General features: G+C 38.1%; 2 protein-coding genes across 3 annotated transcripts; one reads left to right on the top strand and one right to left on the bottom strand.

Annotated features, from left to right (window-relative positions):
- Window positions 1–1,738: 1,738 nt before the first annotated feature.
- Aplip1 (JNK-interacting protein Aplip1) lies at window positions 1,739–9,879 on the bottom strand. Of its 2 annotated transcripts, none has more exons than XM_011500827.1 (8): window positions 9,706–9,879; window positions 8,413–8,604; window positions 7,671–7,882; window positions 6,192–6,455; window positions 4,307–4,459; window positions 3,946–4,229; window positions 3,204–3,382; window positions 1,739–1,960 (listed from the first exon to the last, which is right to left on the bottom strand). In XM_011500827.1, the coding sequence occupies exons 1-8, from the start codon at window positions 9,786–9,788 to the stop codon at window positions 1,888–1,890; spliced, it is 1,440 nt and encodes a 479-aa protein (XP_011499129.1). In that variant the 5' UTR covers window positions 9,789–9,879; the 3' UTR covers window positions 1,739–1,887. The 2 variants fall into 2 exon arrangements, with proteins under 2 accessions (XP_011499129.1, XP_011499130.1); XM_011500828.1 differs by having other exon boundaries at window positions 7,671–7,861.
- A 5,033-nt stretch (window positions 9,880–14,912) lies between these two features.
- On the top strand, window positions 14,913–22,107 carry Trhn (tryptophan hydroxylase). Its single transcript, XM_011500826.1, has 12 exons — window positions 14,913–15,213; window positions 15,293–15,400; window positions 15,493–15,703; window positions 16,461–16,564; window positions 16,639–16,706; window positions 16,811–16,861; window positions 19,089–19,187; window positions 19,344–19,390; window positions 19,466–19,601; window positions 19,733–19,859; window positions 20,078–20,307; window positions 21,664–22,107. Exons 1-12 carry the CDS (start codon window positions 15,115–15,117, stop codon window positions 22,007–22,009), a joined length of 1,626 nt encoding a protein of 541 aa, XP_011499128.1. The 5' UTR covers window positions 14,913–15,114; the 3' UTR covers window positions 22,010–22,107.
- Window positions 22,108–22,500: the final 393 nt, after the last annotated feature.

The raw sequence follows: 22,500 nt of genomic DNA, 5'->3' as shown, positions 1-22,500 counted from the left end.
CAACTAAAATGCTTCTCGTTGCTTAAAATGATGTATGGAAAAGTACCTGTGAAATTAATGAAACTTCTACAAATATAAATTTGTAAAACTTCGTTCGCAAAAATTTTAAATTTAAATCGTTGATTGGCATAGATTTTTCATATACACGTGGATTCTTTACTGTTTTTGTTAACACGCTAAATTAAAGGAAAATTATGATAGCGATAAGCGTAAAAATTATTTTAAAAAAAAAAGTAAAAAAAAAACATAGAACAAGATAAGGGTGAACTAATATTATTATTACTATTATTATTGTATAACAAATAATGAATTCTTTATAATGATTTGAAATCATTGTACACGTAATAGTTATTGTGTCAAGACTGAATTATCAAGACTTAGTAGAGGTGGAACTTTTTGTAAATAATGCTGTCTGATACGAGAAAAGTATATGTAGACATTATGAGTAAGAATGAAAGAAAATACGATAATTATAAGAGAAAAGTAATTGTTTACGAAAAACATTTCGCTCCGCATACCACCATTTCCTTTCTTGCATGTCACACTTTGAAATCTTGTACATGTTTTTTTTCTCTCTTGTTTTTCTTTATTATTATTTTTTTTCTTTTTTTTTATGTTTTATCTTACAGATAATTTATAAATTACGTCGACGATTCGTCACAACTAACGAACTACAAGCTATATAAGTCTTATCCTTTGCTTTTCGTAAAATAAAGTGTAAATCTCGAATTGTGTCCGTTGGCTCTAATACTTTGTTGTAACGTGCTCAACAATACTTTCGGCATACAATGCGCAATGCGTAACGTGAACAAATAGTAAAGAACATTTGTGACTTTTTTTTTTTGTTTGTTTTTTGTCGAAATTATAAAAGTAACGAATCGTATTATTAGTTATCGGCACCATTCGCGAACAATGTCTTGCAGTATACCCGAGATATAAAAATCAATGGTTAATAAAAATATAAGCAGAGATTAATGATTGCGCGTTTTAACGAGTTATTTATAAAGAGGTAGAAGAAAATGTTTAAAAATGGATAAATAAAGCGAAATTGCTACGAAGTATGTGTTTGGGTAGTACGTGACAAGCGGGTGAAACTTCTCGTATTTAAATGCTCGGCGTCCGATCCCGTAACCCCCGTGCTTTCTCTCTTACTTCACATGCCCCGTACCGCTAATTGCTCTTTTACTTGGAGGAAATAAATATTACTACAATAACAATCATAATCGATATGCTGTGGATGCAATGGTCCGTTATACATAGAAATACGCATGCTTGGATTTAAATTACAATGTTGTGATATAATTTTATATCAGTTTTTACATATGTTAATTTTGTTATAATACAGTATTTATCAACAGTTGACAATCTATTTGAATAAACAAATAGATAGGAAAGAATGTACTCTTAGTTAAAAATTAAATTCTATACATTTTATAAATTTGCTTAATCGTAGCTGCGACACTTTAATCGGAATAAATTATTATTCCACCGACTTTGCATAACCAGACGCGAGGAAATATATTTTACTTTTTATTATAAAAAGAACGATAAATTGTTAATCATTGTTAAGTTATTAAAATTAATCGCTACTTTAAATTGTTCAGTAGGAATTTCACCTGTGTGTACTGATTGATTTAACAGCTTTTTTTTTTTCTTCTTTTTTCTTTTTTTTTTTTTTTCTTTACTCCCTTTCTTCTTCATTTTGCTCAAGTAGCTACCGAATACGATTCTGCAAAGCTTGGGACCGAAAAATCAAAGTCAAATGCGCTGATTTATGCGCTTCAAGTTTGTTACATAACTCTTCATACATAATATATTGTAGATCTCTGCCCGTGCGCTGGCTAACTATGAGGAATATATTTACAAGGGATGTTGTTGACGGAATATTTATTCAATGTAAATGTCTTCAATCGGGAAAGCAGTCTCGATGAACTTTGTGTAGAATCGATGAAAGGCCCTCCTGCAAGTAGTAGAAAGAAAAAAAAAAACTTTTAAAAACAAAGGCCTCTGAGCAATGTATTTTGACTGTTAATTTGCCATTTAACGTTATTTATAACTTTTCCCATTGTTTTGCAAAAATATTCATTTGATTTCTTAGGAATCTGTTCAATTTTCTGCTTCTACGGCGAAATATCTTGTAAAAACTTTCAAATCATCCCCATTTGTATTTTTACATTGAAAATTGTCATCAACAACATTAATTTAAAGTATTTGATTTTGTTAATCGTTGAATTGAAAATGTTCACGTAGAATGTACAAAATGAAAAATTGTGAAGGATTTGTCGAGCTCTTTATTGGAAATGTTGATTTTATTATTATTTATTTACTTATTTTTTTTTTTTTTTTTTATATATATATATATATATATATATATATATATATATATATATATATATATATATATATATATCTTTCCTCTCTTTTATTAATTTTTTTTATATGCATTAGCTTATGAAGAGAGAAAAACGTAGTGGAAGAAATGAAAATAATGCATTTATAATGATTAGTGGATAAAGTAAATTTCTTCTAGGAAAAATGTTTTAAAAAGAAAAATTTTTCAATATACATAAGATGCACATATTTGTAAAATAGAATTATTTGTTAACTATCGTGTGATTCACTTTGACGATTTCATGTACATTTAAGACTCGAGTCGATCGGTAAAATGGCAATGTCATGGACCGTAACATTACTTTCAAAAATTCGTGACAAAATTACGTCATTGATTTAAAAAAAGTGAATATTGTGAAAATTTTAATGATTCTGCATTGAATGTGTAGGTGTTCCTTATGTTTTTCTATTTATACATTTTCATTTCATCTCTCTCTCTCTCTCTCTCTCTCTCTCTCTGAAACATTCATTGATATTATTCAAACGATTACAGAGGACATTGTACAAATATTTATTATTATTAAAATTAGAAGAACTAGTATCTTTGGATTTTTTTTTTTAATAAAGCGCTATTCACGATATTTAAGACGACAAATTGTATTTAAGCCTGTATTTTTTAGAGTATTTCTCGAGCTCTTATTGTACAATAAAAATAGCTTTGCTAGCTCATAGCAATTATAAGAAGAAAAGTTACATTGACCTTCGCTACCCTGCTAGAGTCCTTCGTATTTTCATAATTAATGAACGTCGAAAATGTTATTGGAAGCCAAATCGAGTGACAAGTTTAGCCAAAAAATATACAAAATATTTACCCGACTGCTTCTGCGACTGGTCTCGTTGAATCTTGCCCCATGAATACGTGACAGGCAAACCTCTGCAGCGTCGGGTGTTTCGTGATAAATCCAAGGTAACGATGATCTCGTGGATGAAAGGCGCAGAAGGAAACATTTTTTAGCGAGTAAAAGTAGTCGTGACAGGGTCTCGAGTTTTTCTGAATAATCAAATAATTAGTAGTGATTAATATGTCTTAGGTTATTAATTAAACTTATGTTCAGCTTCGGTTTCTTATAAAGATGTTTGATCAAATAAATATCCAAATAAAGGTATTTATTCAATTTCATTTAACAATTGTTAAACTGTAAATATCTGTTTCTCAAACTGAATATGTCATTAGATGAGTTTCTCCCATAATATTTCAATATCCCAATATTATAGATTAGTTGTATTAATTAAATGTATCTTATAATTTGACAAGAGAGAAATTATAATTCGCTAGACCTGCTATTCTTTAACTTTGAGCTTATTTTACTATTAACCATACATTACACACACGCACACACACACATATAAATATATATATATATGTATATATGTACTACAATAGTGTATTGTACGGCAGTATGCTCACTCGTAAGTTTCTCTCTCTCTCTCTCTCTCTCTCTCTCTCTCTCTCTCTCCCTGTTATCTTTATTCTCGCAAAACTTAGCTTTCGATATCTGGACTTTCCCAATAGCCGCTCGCGCACCATTCCCAAATACAAAGGACCAGTCGTACCTTGGGCTTGCTCCTGTCGATCATCCGGATCCCTTGATCGGATATCTCGAGGATGCAGCTCTGCGACATGGGAGACTCGTCGGCAGTATTGCCGACGATCCGGCGTACGGCCTGGCAAACGACGTTCGTACCCTTGTTCGCGAGCGTCTCGACGGAGCCGAGGTAACCCAGGAGGTAGCGCTCTCGTTTGATCTTCGGCGCCGTAGGGTCAAAGTCACTGTAATCCATGTCGACTGCGTAGGCCGAGGGGAAGATGCCCTGACGTCCTGTCCGTAAGTTAACACCTGCGCGTACAATTGACTTTAAGCGCTCTCGCATCCTCGATAGCCAGACTGTATTTCCCAATAATATGCCTACTAACCCTCGCACCACAGATCATCGGCCTCCTTCTGTACATAAATCGGGTCCCCAATCTCAAGGTCAATTTCGTCTCGATGTCTCGGGATGAATTTGTGTAGACCCCGATGCGTCGCCTCCAGCAGTTCCAGCTGCGAGAAAGGGATTCCGCCGCTTCCTAAAATCCATTGTTTCAGCCCGTTAAATCAACTCCAATCATCGAGCGTTTATTTGACATCGAGTTCTCCTATTAATGACACACTTATACCGTCGATTTATTATTATAGGAGAGAATATTATTCGCACAATAATATTCGTATACTTGATTGTTTCTTAAGAATATCCGACCGACGCTTTAAACGCGCGACGTAGCTTAAGTGATGGAGCCAACATACCTTTACTGCGTTCTGAATAATGTGCGAGAAGGATATAGTTTTGTGCTGTCGTGTGTTAAGTACGCGTGTCCAGTGTGTGTAGCTTGTACAATAAATAAGTTAACTAGTGATAATTTTTCGTAACGAGCTATTTATAAATCATGAAATCGTAAATCATTGGTATATTTTGGTGCGATACGAGAGTCGAGATTTTTTAAAGAATATAATAATTCTGCTATGCATGAGTCGATGTTGCTCGTTGTAAAAGAATAAAAAACAAAAAATTCACTCGTACCTACCTCTTCGAGTGTTATAAAAAAAAAAAAAGAAAAAAAATGCCATAAGTTGGAAAATTAAATTACTATTAAAGGAATTGCTTAATGACATTGACAACGTTAATTAATAAAAGTAAATGGGCACAGGAATAAAATAAGCGTAAATCGCGTTTATCGAAATAAGTGTACAATGATTTTACATAGATCCGATTGATAGATTTTTGAAACACAAAACTAAAGATACATAAGCAAAATAAATAATTAAAAATAAATTACTAAAAAATTATGTTACGGCAGGTGGGTGTAAGGGCAAAATAGCGCATCAATATTGGCATGAAAATTATTAATTTGATATTTAAAATCCTTTAAAAGAAGAATTTACCACCTAATAAGATGGTAAAGTATTGTAAATATTGGATAAATTTTAAATAGATCGAGCTTAATGGTAGAAAAGGAGAAGGTTTCTATGTCATTGTCATTGTAATTGATCGCAAACAGTGTTTATTTGCGAATAATACGTCATTAATACTGAAAATAATACTTAAAAATGAAATCAATAATCTGAAAATTAGGGAATATATACAGTGCATTAAATTTTATTGATTTGTTGAAAAATCTGCCAAGGAGTCGTCGAGTCAATGACATTAATCCCGATAAAGTATAAATTGGGCTTAGAATATCTCTTGATGAATATGCATTGATGGTTTGAAAGTTTTGTCAAAAAATCATTATATCAATCATCGTTATATTAATAATCATAATATAAGTTCATATCTACAAGTTACCTACTCAACGTTTCCAGCTCGAAAGGTCAAAGCGAGCGAATCGGATGAATTGGAAAAATTATGCGAATTATTGAAGAAAAGCCCGAGCTTACTTTCCTATGTCGAGCACATTATTATCAGCCGTTTGAATTTATTCGTATTAATTTGTTTAAAATCATTCGATTGAGTCTTTGCTTCGAGCCTCATGCCGCATCGTATCACAGACACTTTACAATAGAAAAACGAAACAAAAGAAAAAACAAAACAAAACAAAACAAAAAACAAAACAAAAAACAAAACAAAAAACAAAGAAAAAAGGAAAGAAGCTAAGAAGCGGTCGAACGGAGAGAGATGGAAGGACGAAGAGTTGTAAATGGGCCTAGGGGTTCCTTCGATAAATGGAGGCAAAAAAGACGAAAGAGTGATCGGCAATGAGATGTCGTGCGATGTCGAAGAAACGGAATTTCAGAATCACTCGGCAACCAAGGCAGACCTACCGGATATGCTGTCGAGCGAGACCGAGTTGATGTTGTGGAGCGAGCTGCAGGGCACGGGCGACACGCTTTTGGGTCCGTTGTCCGGCGAGTGGGCGGTCGAGTGTCCGCTGTCGTTGGCCATCCGCTCGCTATCCGGTGAGCTGTCCTCGTGGCGCAGATTAGGATGGCACTTCCGGAATATGAGGTGGGGCATGCCGCCGGCGACGGCCCCGAGTTCGTCCGCCAGCGACGGCGAGGACTGCATCGACAGCGGGCACGAGAGCGCTGCAAGCCAGACCTCCCTGTGTTTTAGAATTACCGAGGCTCGGGGCAAGCCCATCCTCGACGATCGAGCGCTTCCGGCATTCCCGGCTCTTATCAACATTTCTTAACGACTTTGGCCCAACACTTTCAACGTCCCCTTACAACAACCGCTCCTTTTTCCCCAGGATTCTTTTAACAAGGACGATATTACGCGGCATTGCCACGCCTCTCCCAATAATATACGTTTGCTCTTAACGTTGAGTAGTTGACGCGCGACTGTTGAGAACGCGAATACAGTAGGCCGAACACTCTTTACAACTCACAAGACACGAGATTCATCTTTCATAAGTCTTGGCTTTCGCGGTTAAACTCGTAAACGCGACATCGCGATATCGTATTATCAATCTAAGCTTTATCAAGGTAAAAGACACGATATTTACATTACGTTGTCATGTAAATTAGATCCATTTCATTGATCGGATGATTAAATCCTCTAGCCACTCGCTCCTTCGAATATTTGCACTTCCTTAGGACAATGCGTCGTAGGAGTTTACGAGCTTCCCTTCTTTCCAATATGCAATTTCCAAGTTTGTCTTTCAATTTCAATTTGATTCTCGCACGTCGAATTGATAAGAGAAAATTAAAACGTCCATTATCCGAATTAATATTAACACTATCCAGACGTGATTGCGCAATGCTCATGCAAAAAAATCCTGAAAACACTTATTACACAAATTATAATTGTTTATTTGTCGAATTTCATAATAAATGAGCAATTTCGACCACTGTATTTATTAGCCCGAAAATAAATATTGAAAGATGAAATATCGCGATGAATATTGCGAGCAAGTATAACTAATACAAAACTAACTCGAGGCTGACGCGCGTGTTTTTACCGCGTGCAACCCGGAGTATATCAAATAGAAACTTGTTGAACAAAGACGGCAAAGGACGTTTACTCGACGTTCATTCGGCTCTAAAGCGACAGAAAACCAAAGAACAAAGCGAGCAGCCGCCGAGGCTGTTGCATGCGACAACAGCGGTCTAGGAAATCCGAACGGCCTCGCGAGATCGATAATACCTGCTCCGACGTAGCAGCGAAGATCCGAGCTCCCCTCGGAAGAAGCTGGGACTTAAGATACGCGGAGGGCAGGAGGGCACGAGGCCGGAGCGCCGTCGACGATTAATGAGAAAAGCCAATACAGCCGGGCCCCGGGTCTTTGGTCGAACACTTACACTTTTTGCTCTTGGGTATCTCGGGCAGGCGCCTGCGTCTGCGCTCGGTGCCGGGCTGTTGCAGCTTCGCCCCGATGCTCGGCCTCGGCTGGTGCTCCGGCGTCGGCCATGAGCTCAGCGACGAGCACGAGTCCCCGATGTCGCTGATGACGCTGTCGCGGCCGCCTCGGCCTCGGCTTCCTCCGACGCCACTGTTCAAGCCGGTGAACAAGCTAAAGATCACCATCCTTGTATCAATACTCTCGTCATTCTCCTAATCACTCACTCTCTCTCTCTCTCTCTCTCTCTCTCTCTCTCTCTCTCTCTCTGTCTGTCTATCTATCTATCTATCTATCTCTCACTCGCTCTCTCTCTCTCACTCTCTCCTCTACTTTCGCGTTACTTTGAATGTGCGCGGGTGGACTTTAGGGCATTGGACTTTCTTCATTTCACTTTCATTTTATGATCGACACGAGAAACTTGATATTTACTATTACGATGCTAATAATGGAATGGGCCGCGATCATGTTATTATTAACGATGTTGTCGAGTTAAACAGTAGCCGAAATTAAGTATTATCTTGCCTTCTCCGTTTTAGCCCTAATTTTAGCTGCGTGGCTTTGAAAAATGAAAGTGACTTATGACGAGGTTCTTGGAAAGGAAAGTGTGGTAGTTCCTATAAACCTTTGGGAAATGAAGGAATTAATTGAACGGAATAGCCGCGGGTGTGCAACGACATAGGGGTGAGCCAAGTCATATTTACCTGAAATCGCTGTCGGCGACAATGGACGAACAGCACATCTGCTCGCATTCCTCGCTGTCGTCGGCCGAGCTATGACCGCTGTGTAACACCACGACCTCCTCGTCCTCGGAGTCCAGGATCACCCGGCCGACTTCGCCATCGCTCCCTTGCGACGAGGTCGGCGAGTCGTCCAGTATCACATCGTGCACGAGACTGCGTCAAAATTACATTATTAATATGTTGTCTTTAGTAGTAGTAGTAGTAGTAGTGGTGGGGGGGGGGGGGGGGGGAGGAGGAGGAGAGGATAAAAAATAATCAACCGCCAAATTTGGTTGTTGTTATAATTAGTGTACATCGGACGTAAATTAGATGGGTCCGAGTGCCCCGTAAAACTATCGAATCATTCACCTTTATCGTACGTACGTGTGGTCATACTCACTCACCCGCGTTCTAAACGAACATATGTGCGCATGTATGTATGTATGTATGCCAACACACGTATTTACGTACGCATCATTACAATGTGCTGCTGGAGCATACAAGTAAATAGTAAATAGATAAGTAAAACTAATATTTCTAATATCTTAATGATCTATTTTGATAAATAGATGGGATACCGCATACTAGTGAATCTAATAATCGAGGCTGTAAGATCCGATGATATTCGTGACTATGGACCTCTTAGAGCGGAGGGAATGAATTTTGTGCCTTAAGCATAAGACACAGAGCGGAATCCGGAGTGGAAACTTCACCGCCCGCTATTATCCGTCAATTCGCTTAAAGCTGCAGACGACGATGATAAGAGATGCATCGCGCTTACGAGAGCCTCGGGTATCTTTCATAATCCCGTGACGTCACACAGACAGTGCAGCATCGCCGAACGAACGCAGCAGCACCTTACCGACACGCACATAAATGCTGGAGATTGGCATGATCGAGTGACAATCGATACGCCTTATCATCGTCCTCTCGAAAGCTCGGCGACGTACACTCTCGCCACAGATAGTTGGGCCGATGAACACGTGCGGGGAGGGTAGGATGGGCGGGGTAAGTCCGCGCGAATCCGACTTTTTATACTGCGCTCAACGCACTAGACGACATTGCTATATCGTCGTTATTGTCGTCTCCCTTTCGCACGTCCGTCCGCCGTTGCCACCGCCGCCACCGCCGTCGTCGTCGTCGTCGTCGTCGTCGTCGTCGTCGTCGGCGGCGCCGTTGCCGTTCGTCATTAGTCGTGGCGTAAGCTTAATTCTCGTTCGCGCGGTCGCTGCAATCGCGGAGCTGTCAAGGGGGTTCGAGGTCTCGGGCACTCACGTGTAATTCGATATGGGCGCCTTCAGATGCTGGGGTAGCCTGTCAAAGTAGTAGCGGAACTCCTCGAATTCGGTGTCGGCCATCCTGGCCGTAGCTGCGACGTAGGGACAGGGCCAGACAGGCCGCGCTCTCGCAGAGTTAAGGAGCGCCCGCGGCGATATTGATTCGAGAGACGTCCGCAGCGCCCTCGTATACCCCCCCCCCTCAAAATCAACCCTATTCCCGACTGTGGGGGTGGTCAGACGAACGTTCGAGATCTCGCAAGCGATTCATCGAGCCTCGACTCTCTCTTTCTCTCTCTCTCTCTCTCTCTTTCTCTCTCTCTTTCTCTCTATCTATCTATCTATCTATCTATCTATCTATCTATCTATCTATCTATCTATCTATCTATCTATCTATCTATCTATCTATCTATCTATCTATCTATCTATCTATCTATCTATCTATCTATCTATCTATCTATCTATCTATCTATCTATCTATCTATCTATCTATCTATCTATCTATCTATCTATCTATCTATCTATCTATCTATCTATCTATCTATCTATCTATCTATCTATCTATCTATCTATCTATCTATCTATCTATCTATCTATCTATCTATCTATCTATCTATCTATCTATCTATCTATCTATCTATCTATCTATCTATCTATCTATCTATCTATCTATCTATCTATCTATCTATCTATCTATCTATCTATCTATCTATCTATCTATCTATCTATCTATCTATCTATCTATCTATCTATCTATCTATCTATCTATCTATCTATCTATCTATCTATCTATCTATCTATCTCTATCTACTCCTGTTGACAATTCAAACGCCTTTTTAGCGGCGAGGTTGGACATGTCCGGCCCGACCGAAGCTCCAAAAATCCTTTCTTCCCCTTGATCTCTTGCCTTATTTGACTTTGCCGATAATACATGACGCCTGCATTTTCCGATATTCCCTCGGTCGCCTCACACACTCTTAACTCGATTTTATCGCCCGATCGCACTTACTTAATGTCATTAAATCGAGGCGCTTGATCCAGCAAAATAAATAAAAGCAAGCCGCCTTAATGTATAAATTCACTCGAGAAATCAAGGAATTGTCGATTTTTAAACGAAGCTCTATGCTTTATGGAACTTTATGCAAAGCCTATGATAATAATGACGCGTGCAACAAGTTTGCCGATTTACAATAAACTCGAATTAATAAATATTGCTGAGTTATTTGTGTCGACGTATTCACGTCGCTTTAGTGATAATTATACTGCCTAATAGACGAGGACCGTGAATCCTTGTCGCCTTACTCTCATTCTTCATTATTGTCTATTGAAATAATTCAAATTATTCTCCATGCTAACGACACCAATAATAAAATAATAATAATAATAATAATTATTATTATTATTATTATTATTATCGCTGCTTTCTGTGAATTGCAATAAAATTTTTCGCTAAACGCAATATAATTCGTAAATTACATAAATATATTTAATATCGACTATTTAGCCATTGACGTATACATGTATTTCTGGCGTTCAATAGTGTTAATCCATAGGATGAAAATACAAACGTCCCTCCTCTGCCGTCGATTAGACGATGATATTTTTTTAATGGCATATTTAAGATTAAGTAGCGGATCAATTAATATCAAAGTTTAGAAATACTGGCGAACATTTTTCAACTGAACAATTCGTGAATTATGTGAATTTTCAAATTTATACTATTATCTGGACATTTGTAATAGTAATTAATAAAACAATATAAGCTCAATTCGGGTTCAAAATAAAAAAAAAAAGAACAAAAAAATTCTTAGTTATTTAGTCGAATTTGTAAAAATGATCGATTTGTTACCATGAGATTTGAAATTATCAATGACGATTGCGAGAAGGTTCGATTCATCATATTTTTTCAGCAAGACTATTGAATTTTCTTGTTTGCGTAAAGTGACCGCTGATGGTCGCTTAAGTACATAGGATTATTTGTCGACAATGAATAATAATAATCATCGCCCTTGCAATTTGATTTGACATCAAGTAGAAAATCTTCTTTAATTTTAGAAATAAAATGAAAATTATTCAGACAATGAATTATTAAAATTTATATGATATTTGTGCACTTTTTCAACATGAATTTATAACGAAATCAAATCGCCCAGGCTCTTTTATATAATCGTGCAAAATTTTTAATATCAACCTAATACATTCGCTTTTCTTTATATCTCGTCGATAAGTTGAAATATCTGGTGATAATAAACAGAATTCCCCCGAGAATTTCACCATAAGTAATTGATATTTTACAAAGCAGTGATTTCTCCACTTTCCTCGTTTACTACTACAATGTTTCCAATAATTCCTCTAACTTACGAAATAATAGATATTCTGTATATTACTTTTATTTTATGGCAAAGAGTTTTGCGACAATTTCGTTATTAAAATGCAATTTGATCGATTGATGTTCGAATGGAGAAATGTAATAATGTGTAATGCGTACACTAAGGGGATATAAAAATTTCGCAAATATACTATTGTTTAATTAACCGCTTAAAAGCCTTGGACATGCACTTGAAATTTCCATTATTTATTCAAATTATAATTAGCCGATTATTAGCGAGGTAAGCATCACTTAAATTATGATGTTAAAGTAATCGTTACTTTGCTAATGTTTAAACTAATTCTAATGTCACTCTGCACGATTGTATCTTTAAAATTATTGTTAATTCGTAGTTTGAAATAATAATAATGATTTTGGCATTAAGATAGACGTATAGTTGATTAAATTTTGAAATATTTATTAAAATTATGATTTTTGAAGATTGAGAGAAGACGTTGCTTGAATAAGCAATAAAATAATTCGATGACGCGAAACTTTCTAATTGGTGCAAACAAAGCTTTTTTTCTCTTTTAAATCTTGAAAACGAGCGGAATAAACGACCTCCAATTCATCATTTATCTTTCTTTTTCTTCTTTTTCTTTTTTTTTCTTCTTTTTCTTTTCTTTAAGACTTTTCTTCGTTTGTATGTCTTGATTTTTAAAATGGGAACGTTAAAATAAATTAAAATTTTTTTTAAACAAGTAATAGAGTTGATATTGTGAAATAAAACGATTATAAAAGAATGTGATCAGGACACGGCAACGCGATCATTAATTCAGTGAATTTTCTTCACTCATTTTATAAAAATATTTATAAAGTTGTTGAAATTTTTGAAATTGTTGTTAAAATTAAGCTGATGTAACGTCGATCGATTACGGGCTCGATTATCTTATTTCGGATTTAAATGTGATATGATGGATTATTAGATTATTCCCAATGATTTAGAAGCTCAATCACAACCTTCGATTATACATCTATTTAATACGTAACAAGCCATTTTGATATATCATATAGTGGAAAAGTGGCTCTGGCGAATCATTACGAAGCTCAAAGATCATCTTACATGGTTGTTAAAGTGTGAACCGGTGGTATTCAAAATCAGCTCTCCCCACCGCCGGACGCCCTTGAATCGAAATCGGAGGACTGAAGGAGGAGAGATGTCGATAGATATGGAGGTATAATGAAAAATCGTCTGTTGTGCGTCACTGGGCTCCACACATAGAAACATAAGACGAGTGCGATAGAGCGTAACCGATGGCCAGTACGGCTAATGTGCTGCATCTGATTTTCCGGATGGTTTTGTTTTTATTAAGAGAAGCCGTGCTTCTACCCTTATTGCGCAATCTTTTTTCATCCACTTAAATCGCATCGAGAGTTCTATTGGGATTCTTATTCGCTCTCCTCCTCCCTGCCATTTTTACTTCATCAATGCATGGGCAGTTTAATTATTCGCTCGCTTGAGTCCTTTGCCCTTTATTATGCGTTTAGCTACGTACTGTGCCGATGGTGAAAGTAATTCCTATTTTAACAATCTTTGTGTCAAATATTGGAAAATAGAGATGGGCCACCGTAAAATAATTCTTATCCAAAGGATGTGTTTTTATAATTGATATAATGATAAAATACCATCAGTTGGAGTTAATTTTATTAATAATATTACGCGCGACAACAATTGACGATTATTCGTAATAAAATTTGTTAAACGAGTGCCCGCTGTCGTTTATTATTATAATTAATATAATTCATTGGTCCATCAATTATCGTTGACACGCGACACATTGTAATTACAATAATGCGTTTTATTATTAGGCGGCAGACTAAAATTATTTATTCTTTTAATACATTTTCGCCTCTCCGTGACTTTTCGAAATCACCGTATGGACGACCAGTAGTAGAACACGGAAGTGAGTACGAAGGAAGGGAGAGGATGAGGAAAATTAATGAAAGCTTCGGAAAAGCGGGAAGGAGATAGAGAGAGACCACAAAACTCCGCTCATCGTCCAATGGGAAGTCACTCGTCCTGGCAGCGACGACCAATCGGCTTCTATCCCGCCATTCAATATACTCGCCCTCCCGGAGGGGGTGAGAGCTTAAGTATCCCCAGAATCATCAAAGCCATGACACTGCTAGTTACACTTTCTCCACAAACACAATACGTGATTTTTATTTTCTATTGGCGATAGTACTCGGCCAGGTTTGTCGAGAATTTCCTTAACCACTACCCCGCCCGCCATCTTTTCACCATCTATCAATCGCGAAACTTAATTTCAATAATTATAATCTTTCGGATAATTGACAGTTTGGCTCGATTAGAATTTTTATCTATTGCGCGAGTGATTTCGTTTTAATTTTTTGGTTTTGTTTCATATTGTTTATTATCTTTTTTTTTTTTTTTTTTTTTTTGTTTTGTTTTGTTTTTGTTTGTTTAACTTTCTGTGAAGTTTTGTGTTAAATTATAAACTTAACGAAAGTATGGAAAAGTATTGGAAAATCGAATTAATCGCTACGGCGTCCGGTGCGCTTTGGATTAGTTACATATTTTGTTTTTAATTTATTGCTGTGCTCAAGGAAGAGCGAGAAAGCTAATCTTTTAACATCAACGCAACACGAGGAGTCCAAGTATTAGTACGTAAGAGAGGTTGTGTTAAAATACATTTTACAAAGCTGAAAAGATGGATCAAATCTACTTTAGCTTAATTTCATTAAAAATTTAACAATGGTTTATTCATCAATGCTTTATAATTCACATTGACAGATCGAGCGATTTTTATAAAAATTTTAACATCGATGAGCTTTAACAACGATAATTCATCCTCTTTAGGTGTATGTGTGTTCGAGTTGTTTAACGTACGTAATAATAGATAGACTGATAGGCAATATTAGAATCCCGGCCACTAGAACGAAATATCCGAGATAAATTCGAAAGCGATCGCATGAAAATAAACTTACAAAATATTCCTCTAAGCCGTATGAACCTTACGAATGACTCCTTGTTCACTTGTTAAAACCTAGGATTCGCAAATACGTTGGATCAACAAGATGAGCGGCTCGGGCAAAGGATTACTAGGAATGTGGCTTTACAGGAGGGACGAGGAGTGGACCATAAAGGAGGGCAGTCCTTTGCCCACCAGATCCGGCGTGAGTACTCCTGTCACGTAATTATTGCCTCGCAGAGTCGTAATCGAGCAAACCGATCGATAAAACTGTTTGTTTAAAGGTACCGCTGATGGAGAAGCCCGGTACCGCCGCTGACACGACCAATTCCCTCGTGTTTTCATTAAAGAACCAAGTGGGCGGCTTAGCCAGGGCCCTCCAAGTCTTCCAGGTGGGTCATTCAAATATCTCGTCGAATGTTGATGCGCGCGAATGACCGATTTATCGTAATCGGCCGTGCTCATGAGTCGCCTATTGTTGCAGGATCTGGGCGTGAACGTAGTGCACATTGAGTCGCGAAAATCGATGCGCCGCGGCTCGGAGTACGAGATCTTGGTGGACGTCGAGTGCGACACGAAGCGGATGGAGCAACTCACGCGGATGCTTAGTCGCGAGGTCGCCGCGATTAATCTCGACCAATACGAGGAAAGCAGCACTGCCCCTCATCCACCGTTATCGGCAGCTCCGAGCTTCGGTCAGCCCATTTTACTTTAGCCTTCGATTCGATTCCCTTGTCACTCTGGCAACTTACACGTTCAAACAAACATCCATAGGCCGTAAGATTTAGTCATGTTTCGCGATCAAAAAAAAAAAAAAAAAAAAAAAAAAAAAAAAAAAAAAAAAAAAAAAAAAAAAAAACAAGAAAATGAACGAAAAATAAAATAAAAAGCATCTACCGATCCTGATTGGAGAACTTTGTCCTTCGCTTTTCGCTTTTCGGCTTCGTCTTTCGCTTCCAAGTCGTATTAAACATTAGTTAGTTTAAGCCCATTGAGAAATATCCAATTGTCTCGAGTAACTTATCCGCCAAAATTCCACTAATCTATGCTATTTAATTTCTGCAAAATTATAATAATTTGTCAAGTGATTTTCACGGAACGAACACATTTTATTTATATAAGAAAGTTTATTGAATTTAACAGGCAAATGTAATTTCACTCACTTACGCTGGCAAAATGTTAGTATAATTTTTTTTTCTTGCGCACGCCCGTATTGGTGCATTGGTGTTTAAAGTTTTTGAAAATATTTGATAATTTTGAAGTGCGAGACTTAATTAATTGTAAACAATATTATATTCGCTGCTTTTCGAAACTCGTCGAAAGATGTTTTTCTAACTCGCCAAGTTCGATTTTCTTCTAAATCCTAGCCGCGTCCAGCTTCACACAACCAAATTGATCTTAAAATAATTGTCGGATCACCGATCTGTCGCTCGATAAATCTATGAATTACAGATTTTAGCGAAGTTGACATGGTATGGTTTCCTCGGAAAATCGCTGACTTAGATCAAGCGCAAAATGTCCTGATGTATGGCACAGAATTGGACGCTGATCATCCTGTAAGTGATGCACGTTGAAATTTATATAAGATTATTTTGCATATGAGCGCATCTGAATGTAATTTCATTAAAAGGGTTTCAAGGATCCGATTTATCGCAAGCGACGCGAGCAGTTTGCCGATATCGCAAACAGTTACAAACAGTAGGTTTCTTTCGCCATTCAATTTCTTTTGTCATTCGTGCTTACCTTATTTGTCTTATAATATGATATGACCTAATATGCCTAATGCTTTCGTTCGTTTCCAGTGGGATGCCAATTCCGAAAATCCAGTACACGCCTGAAGAAATAAAAACCTGGTAAATTTTGACGCCTTATTATAGAAATTCATATGTGAATCCTTGAAAATCCGTGAAGGCGTTTTTTGTTACGCAAGTAAGCCCTTATAAAGCACGAGCGCGATGTAAATTAAAAGCGACGGAAGAACCGATGATTGTGCGTTATCTTGGCCTAAATAAAGTACGATAATGTTAAAAGAAAATGGCAGGGGATGAAGGGAAGGCCGCTGAGGATGAAAATGAAAATCAGGATGAAATTGGCGCGGCAGTAAATCTAATGGCCGCGGAAGAAAGTTTGCCAAGACACATGGCAAGGTGGAGCGTGATTCCTTGTTCACGAAGCCAATCACATTTTCGCGCCCTCGTATCCTCTCAATAGTAGTGACGTGGTGAGGTTGGTGGCCGGATGGGATGGATGGGGGGATAGGATAGCTATCGAAAGCAAGTTTACGAACTGAATGAAGCCTAATTGCCCTCGTTTCATTCTCCGTTCTAGTTACGTCGTATCCGACATACAAGACGTTATTCAAGCTCGAGCTTGTCCTCGCAAGCGCAACTTGAGAAATAAACTTGGCCTTTTGATCATTTTTCTACACCAAAACGTACTTATCGCGGCCCTTCGGGCTCGCCCAGCTGCTCTCTTTAATTGTTCCCTTTAAGCTCGAGTTCACGCCGCAATTAATTCCCGACACGATTAATTTGGATTCTCCTTCGTCAAAACTGCAACGGCAGTAAACGATTTAAGGGACTGTAAATGTCATTCGCTTTGATTACACTACACGATTATAATTATGATTATACGCTCTCGAATCCCCGAGAAGCTTTATACAGCAACGTTTATTATTATTATTATTACTTTATTATTTTATTTTATTTTATTTTATATTATATTATTATTATTATTATTATTTTTTTTTTTTATATTGAAATTCGTTGGTCGAATATTAGGTATATAAACATATATAAAAAGAAAAAGAGAAAAGGATGGGGAAAAAAAAGAGAAATAATATTATACGAACTTCGAGAGAAAAGTGATATGTAAAATCGAGTAGTCTTATTCTCAGAATTATTGACCAAGAGACGAATTCGCAATTTTTTCTAAAATTCTCAAGAACATTTAGCTATATTGTGCAAACCTTAGAACTTATTAGATCGAGACGATTAAAAGGACAATGATTAAACATGAGATATTTTAATGTCTGTACTTTAATTACAAAGATATGGTGGCTAAGTCTTACACGTTAATTATTGTATTTGAGTGAACTTTCGTGCTTTATTAAAAAATAAATTTGTAACGATTGCGCTTATTAAAACGCGATTCGTTATTTTATTTGACATTATCGTTCATTATTAATGTCGTTACTTCAATTGCTTTCAAAAAAATCTTTTATATTATTCCTGGTCGTAATGTTTTTTTTTTTGAGATTAACCGCGAAACGTACGACTAGAGAAATACTTGATCGCTCGGACTAATGCATTGGCAACGAATATTTGCCACGACTTTTTAATAAATTAAAAGTAAATTCTAGCCAAACCTTAAAAGCTTTCCAAGATTTTTATTTACGCATTATTTTATCCATGCAAAACGTCTCTTGTAATTAAAGTAATTCTCCATTGTTTATATAAGGTTTGATACATTTTCAAAATATAGTTTAAGAATTTGACTGAAATTAATGACGGAGCACTGTTATTGCCATTATTTATACGAACGACCAGTCCAACTTATCCGAGACTATTACGAATTAGCATAGATAAAGTTAAAGTATATTCTATAATGCTGAGAAGGTAATAAAAATATATATCAGAGTTACATTATACGCAGATATGCAAATTTATATAATGATTAAAAATTATAATAATGAAATTTACATGCACAGTGAATTATTTTTATAGTAAAAAAAGAAAAAAAAAAAAGAAAAAAGATATTAATACTCATTGCAAGTATTACATACAATTTTATATTTTTACAAAATTTCCAAATAGTTTGCAATAATATTCTCGTTTAATGAAAGATGCATGAAAGAACAATTATAGGTAAAACAACTATAAATAATAATAATATTTGTGCGCGATGATAAATATGTAAAGATAGGGTTCGCTATATTTGGTATGATTGTGCTCTTTATGATAATCGGCAAAAGAAAAAAGATAGGAAAAAAAGAAACAAAGAATGAAAGATAAAGAAAAATGAAATATTTGTATGAAGCGCGTCAGATAGAATGATAATAATTATAATTTATCAAAACAGGGGAACAATTTTTCGCGAGCTTTATCAACTTTATCAAAAATACGCTTGCAAGGAATACCTCGAGAATTGGTCGAAACTCGTAAAATATTGTGGCTATAGGTAAGTAAGCTTTAATAATGAATTCGTAACGCTCTCTCTCTCTCTCTCTCTCTCTCTCTCTCTCTCTCTCTCTCTCTCTGTCACACACTTTCCTAATGCGCAATACTCGCGTTGATATATTCCTCCTTCGATCGATATCCTCTTTTCTTTTTCCAGAGAAGATAACATACCACAGTTAGAGGACGTCAACACATTTTTAAAGAGTAGGTATTTAATCATTGAATTTGTCATTGATTCGTTAAAAATGACGCCCATCCTAACTCCTAAACACACATTAGAAATGACGGGCTTCCAGTTGCGTCCAGTGGCTGGTTACTTATCGCCCCGAGACTTTTTGGCTGGACTAGCTTTTCGTGTTTTCCACTGCACCCAGTACATCCGGCACTCATCGGACCCCTTCTACACACCCGAACCGTATGTTTTATTCATTATTGCGACGATTATCGCTATTATTATTCCTTGAATATTTATGTGAAATTTTTCGTCTATCTACATATATATATATATATATATATATCGAAAGTATTTGTTGTGACTTGTTACAGCGACTGCTGTCATGAGCTTTTAGGACACATGCCGCTTTTAGCGAATCCTAGCTTTGCTCAATTTTCGCAGGAACTTGGACTCGCTTCTTTAGGTGCGTCGGACGAAGATGTCGATAAACTTGCGACGGTAAGATATCCTAATGATAAAAATCGTACACTATGTCTCGCCACTCTGTGTCACCAGCTAAAGCGATGTGGAGTGGTTGCACAGAGTCACGGCACGTATAATTGAAAATATAATCATTCCTATCGTACGGCACCAACATCCATCTATTCGAAAGCACTTGGCTTCACTTTCAACGAAAGCGCCTTACTCTCTCTCTCTCTTTCTCTCCCTTCATCCAGCTTTACTTCTTCACGGTAGAATTCGGATTGTGCAAGCAAGACGGAAATCTGCGTGTTTACGGGGCTGGTCTTTTATCCTCGATAGCCGAATTGAGGCACGCGGTCTCGACGCCCGAGAAGACCTTTAGATTCGAGCCCGACCTCACCGTTAAGCAGCAATGCATTATCACGGCATTTCAAAATGCGTACTACTATACCGACAGTATCGAAGAGGCCAAAGACAAAATGAGGTAAGTCATTGGTTATGGTTGGTATGAAGTATCGGTTGGTTATTGGCGCGAGTAATATATATATATATATATATATATATATATATATATGTTTGTATAAAGTATCGGGTGTTTTTTCGCGCGAGAAATATATATATATATATATATATATATATATATATATATCTATATATAGGCGAACGAGTGTGACAGTAGTACTTCCGATAGAGTGCCTTATTATCGGGCCGTTAATTTTCCAAAATCGTATAAGAATTCGGGAACTAGAGAGAGAGGTGGTAATTCCACCGATAGAGCTTCATCCGCGCGATCGTACTCAACGTCGTATCCAAGTTTCTTTAAACGAGCAATAATTCAATAATAATAATTCAATAATATTTTCACGACCCCTTGCGAGACGAAATGCGACGACAAAAGGCGTCGTGTCGCGTCTTTGCGCGCCACTCTGCCGTTCGTTAGGCGTTTGTTTTTAAGCGTAAATAACCTTCGAAATGGATATGACATTCACGACTCGGCCGCCGTAACCTGCCCGGACATTTGTTTTGTTTATCATCTCCTCGTCTTTTATTACCAAATGGCAAAGCAGCGCTTGGAATTGGAATCTTTGTCACTTTTCCAGACCCATGTACCAATATCCGCCCAAAACATCCCCGGCGTAATCGCTGTCATTTTGAATGTCACTTATAAAAAGGATTAATTTACTTTGGAAGAAAAGAAATTTCAGCAAATTCTTAACCGTCCTTATAATTATCAATAAAAAGAAACATTGTATTGCATCGTACCAGGTAACGTGATACTATAAGAGAAAATTTTACGCGTTTAAAAGTACACACGACTGGAAGGAATTGGACAACATCGACACGAGGCTAACACGACACCGACACGACACCGACACGACACCGACACCGACACGACACCGACACACGTTCGACTCTACATGCATGCGACGATGATAACTTATCGGCAAAATTTATTATAATTAATTTTTCCTTCAAAACCTTATTCCATACTTGATGCGCGCGGCTTTGTGAAAATTTAGCTTGCGACGCGGATATTGAAATTCGATTAAATAACGAGTAGCAGCAGCGTGGGGGTGAGGGATGCGTTGATCGATGTCCGGAATCGAAAAGGAGGCGCGATACATTGTCAATTTGGTGGCTGCGATTAATAATGTTCAACGGCTGAGAAATGAATGAAAGAAGGAAAGAAGGAAAGCGGACGAAAGGGGCACGCCAAGTGCGGCAAGTCGGCAATAAAACCAGTTGGTCCGCGAGGGGAGGTAATCCGTCGGGACGGGGTTGCCGATCACACGCTCGACGATCGATTTTCAAGCCCCCGGCATCGGGCGTTTGTCCCCAGGCAATTCGCGGGCCAGATTAAACGTCCGTTTGGCCTCCGCTACAACCCGTACACGCAGTCGGTGGAGGTGCTGACGGACGCTCAGAAGATAACGGCGGTGGTGACGGAGCTGCGCGGCGACCTCTGCATCGTCTCCAATGCCCTGCGCAAGATCCACGAGCAGGACGAGTCCGTGAACGTCGAGAGGATAACGAGCCTGCTCACCCAGGGCATCGACCTACAGCTCGAGAACTCGCCAACCTCGTCGTCGGGCAGCGAGCTCGAGGATGGCGACAAGAGCCCGAACCGAGGGCAGAAGCGTCCCGACGATGCCCATCACCACCAGCCTCGATCATCCAGCTCCTAATTTACCCTCGTCATCACCGATCCACCACGCCCCTCGCCGTCCGCGCGACCCGACCCATCACGCTTCCACTGCCAATTGCTGCGTATCGCCTTTGCCTTTTCCTCCCCTCCCCCCCCCCCCCCCCGCCCTCACCCCCTCCCCACCAACAATCCCGCGTCTCTCTAACTCCCTCTTCCCCTTCTTTCATGCAAAGGTCCGCCTGGATGCACGAGTCTTATTTCACGAGACTTTCCTCATGCATAATAGTCGTACATTGTAGAGCGTAGAGTTTAAGCGTTTTCTGGTCGTAAAAAAAGATTATAAAAATTCCATGGATGATAGATATTATTGGACGCTAGCTTACACGGGGAGGCGCGAAGACGTTATTATAAAATGACTAACCCTAAAACGGATTAGAAGAACAATGCCCTACAACACAAGCTCATCATCTTGTTCTTACCTACCTCTTCTTACTCCTTCAACCCCCCCCCCCCCCCCCCCCCCCCCACCCC

This window comes from Ceratosolen solmsi, unplaced genomic scaffold, assembly GCF_000503995.2.
Source record: "Ceratosolen solmsi marchali unplaced genomic scaffold, CerSol_1.0 scaffold27, whole genome shotgun sequence".
NCBI classification, from domain to species: Eukaryota; Metazoa; Arthropoda; class Insecta; order Hymenoptera; family Agaonidae; genus Ceratosolen; species Ceratosolen solmsi.
This window is presented reverse-complemented; position numbering and strand designations above follow the sequence as displayed.

Coding starts and splice junctions, on each gene's coding strand:
- Aplip1 (XM_011500827.1), bottom strand. CDS start 9,788: ATGGCCGACACCGAATTCGAGGAGTTCCGCTACTACTTTGACAGGCTA. Junction 4,230..4,306: donor CGATGATCTGTGGTGCGAGG/GTTAGTAGGCAT, acceptor TTGTACGCGCAG/GTGTTAACTTACGGACAGGA. Junction 3,383..3,945: donor TCGACAGGAGCAAGCCCAAG/GTACGACTGGTC, acceptor TTGATTATTCAG/AAAAACTCGAGACCCTGTCA.
- Trhn (XM_011500826.1), top strand. CDS start 15,115: ATGAGCGGCTCGGGCAAAGGATTACTAGGAATGTGGCTTTACAGGAGG. Junction 19,602..19,732: donor CCCTTCTACACACCCGAACC/GTATGTTTTATT, acceptor GACTTGTTACAG/CGACTGCTGTCATGAGCTTT. Junction 20,308..21,663: donor GAGGCCAAAGACAAAATGAG/GTAAGTCATTGG, acceptor GTTTGTCCCCAG/GCAATTCGCGGGCCAGATTA.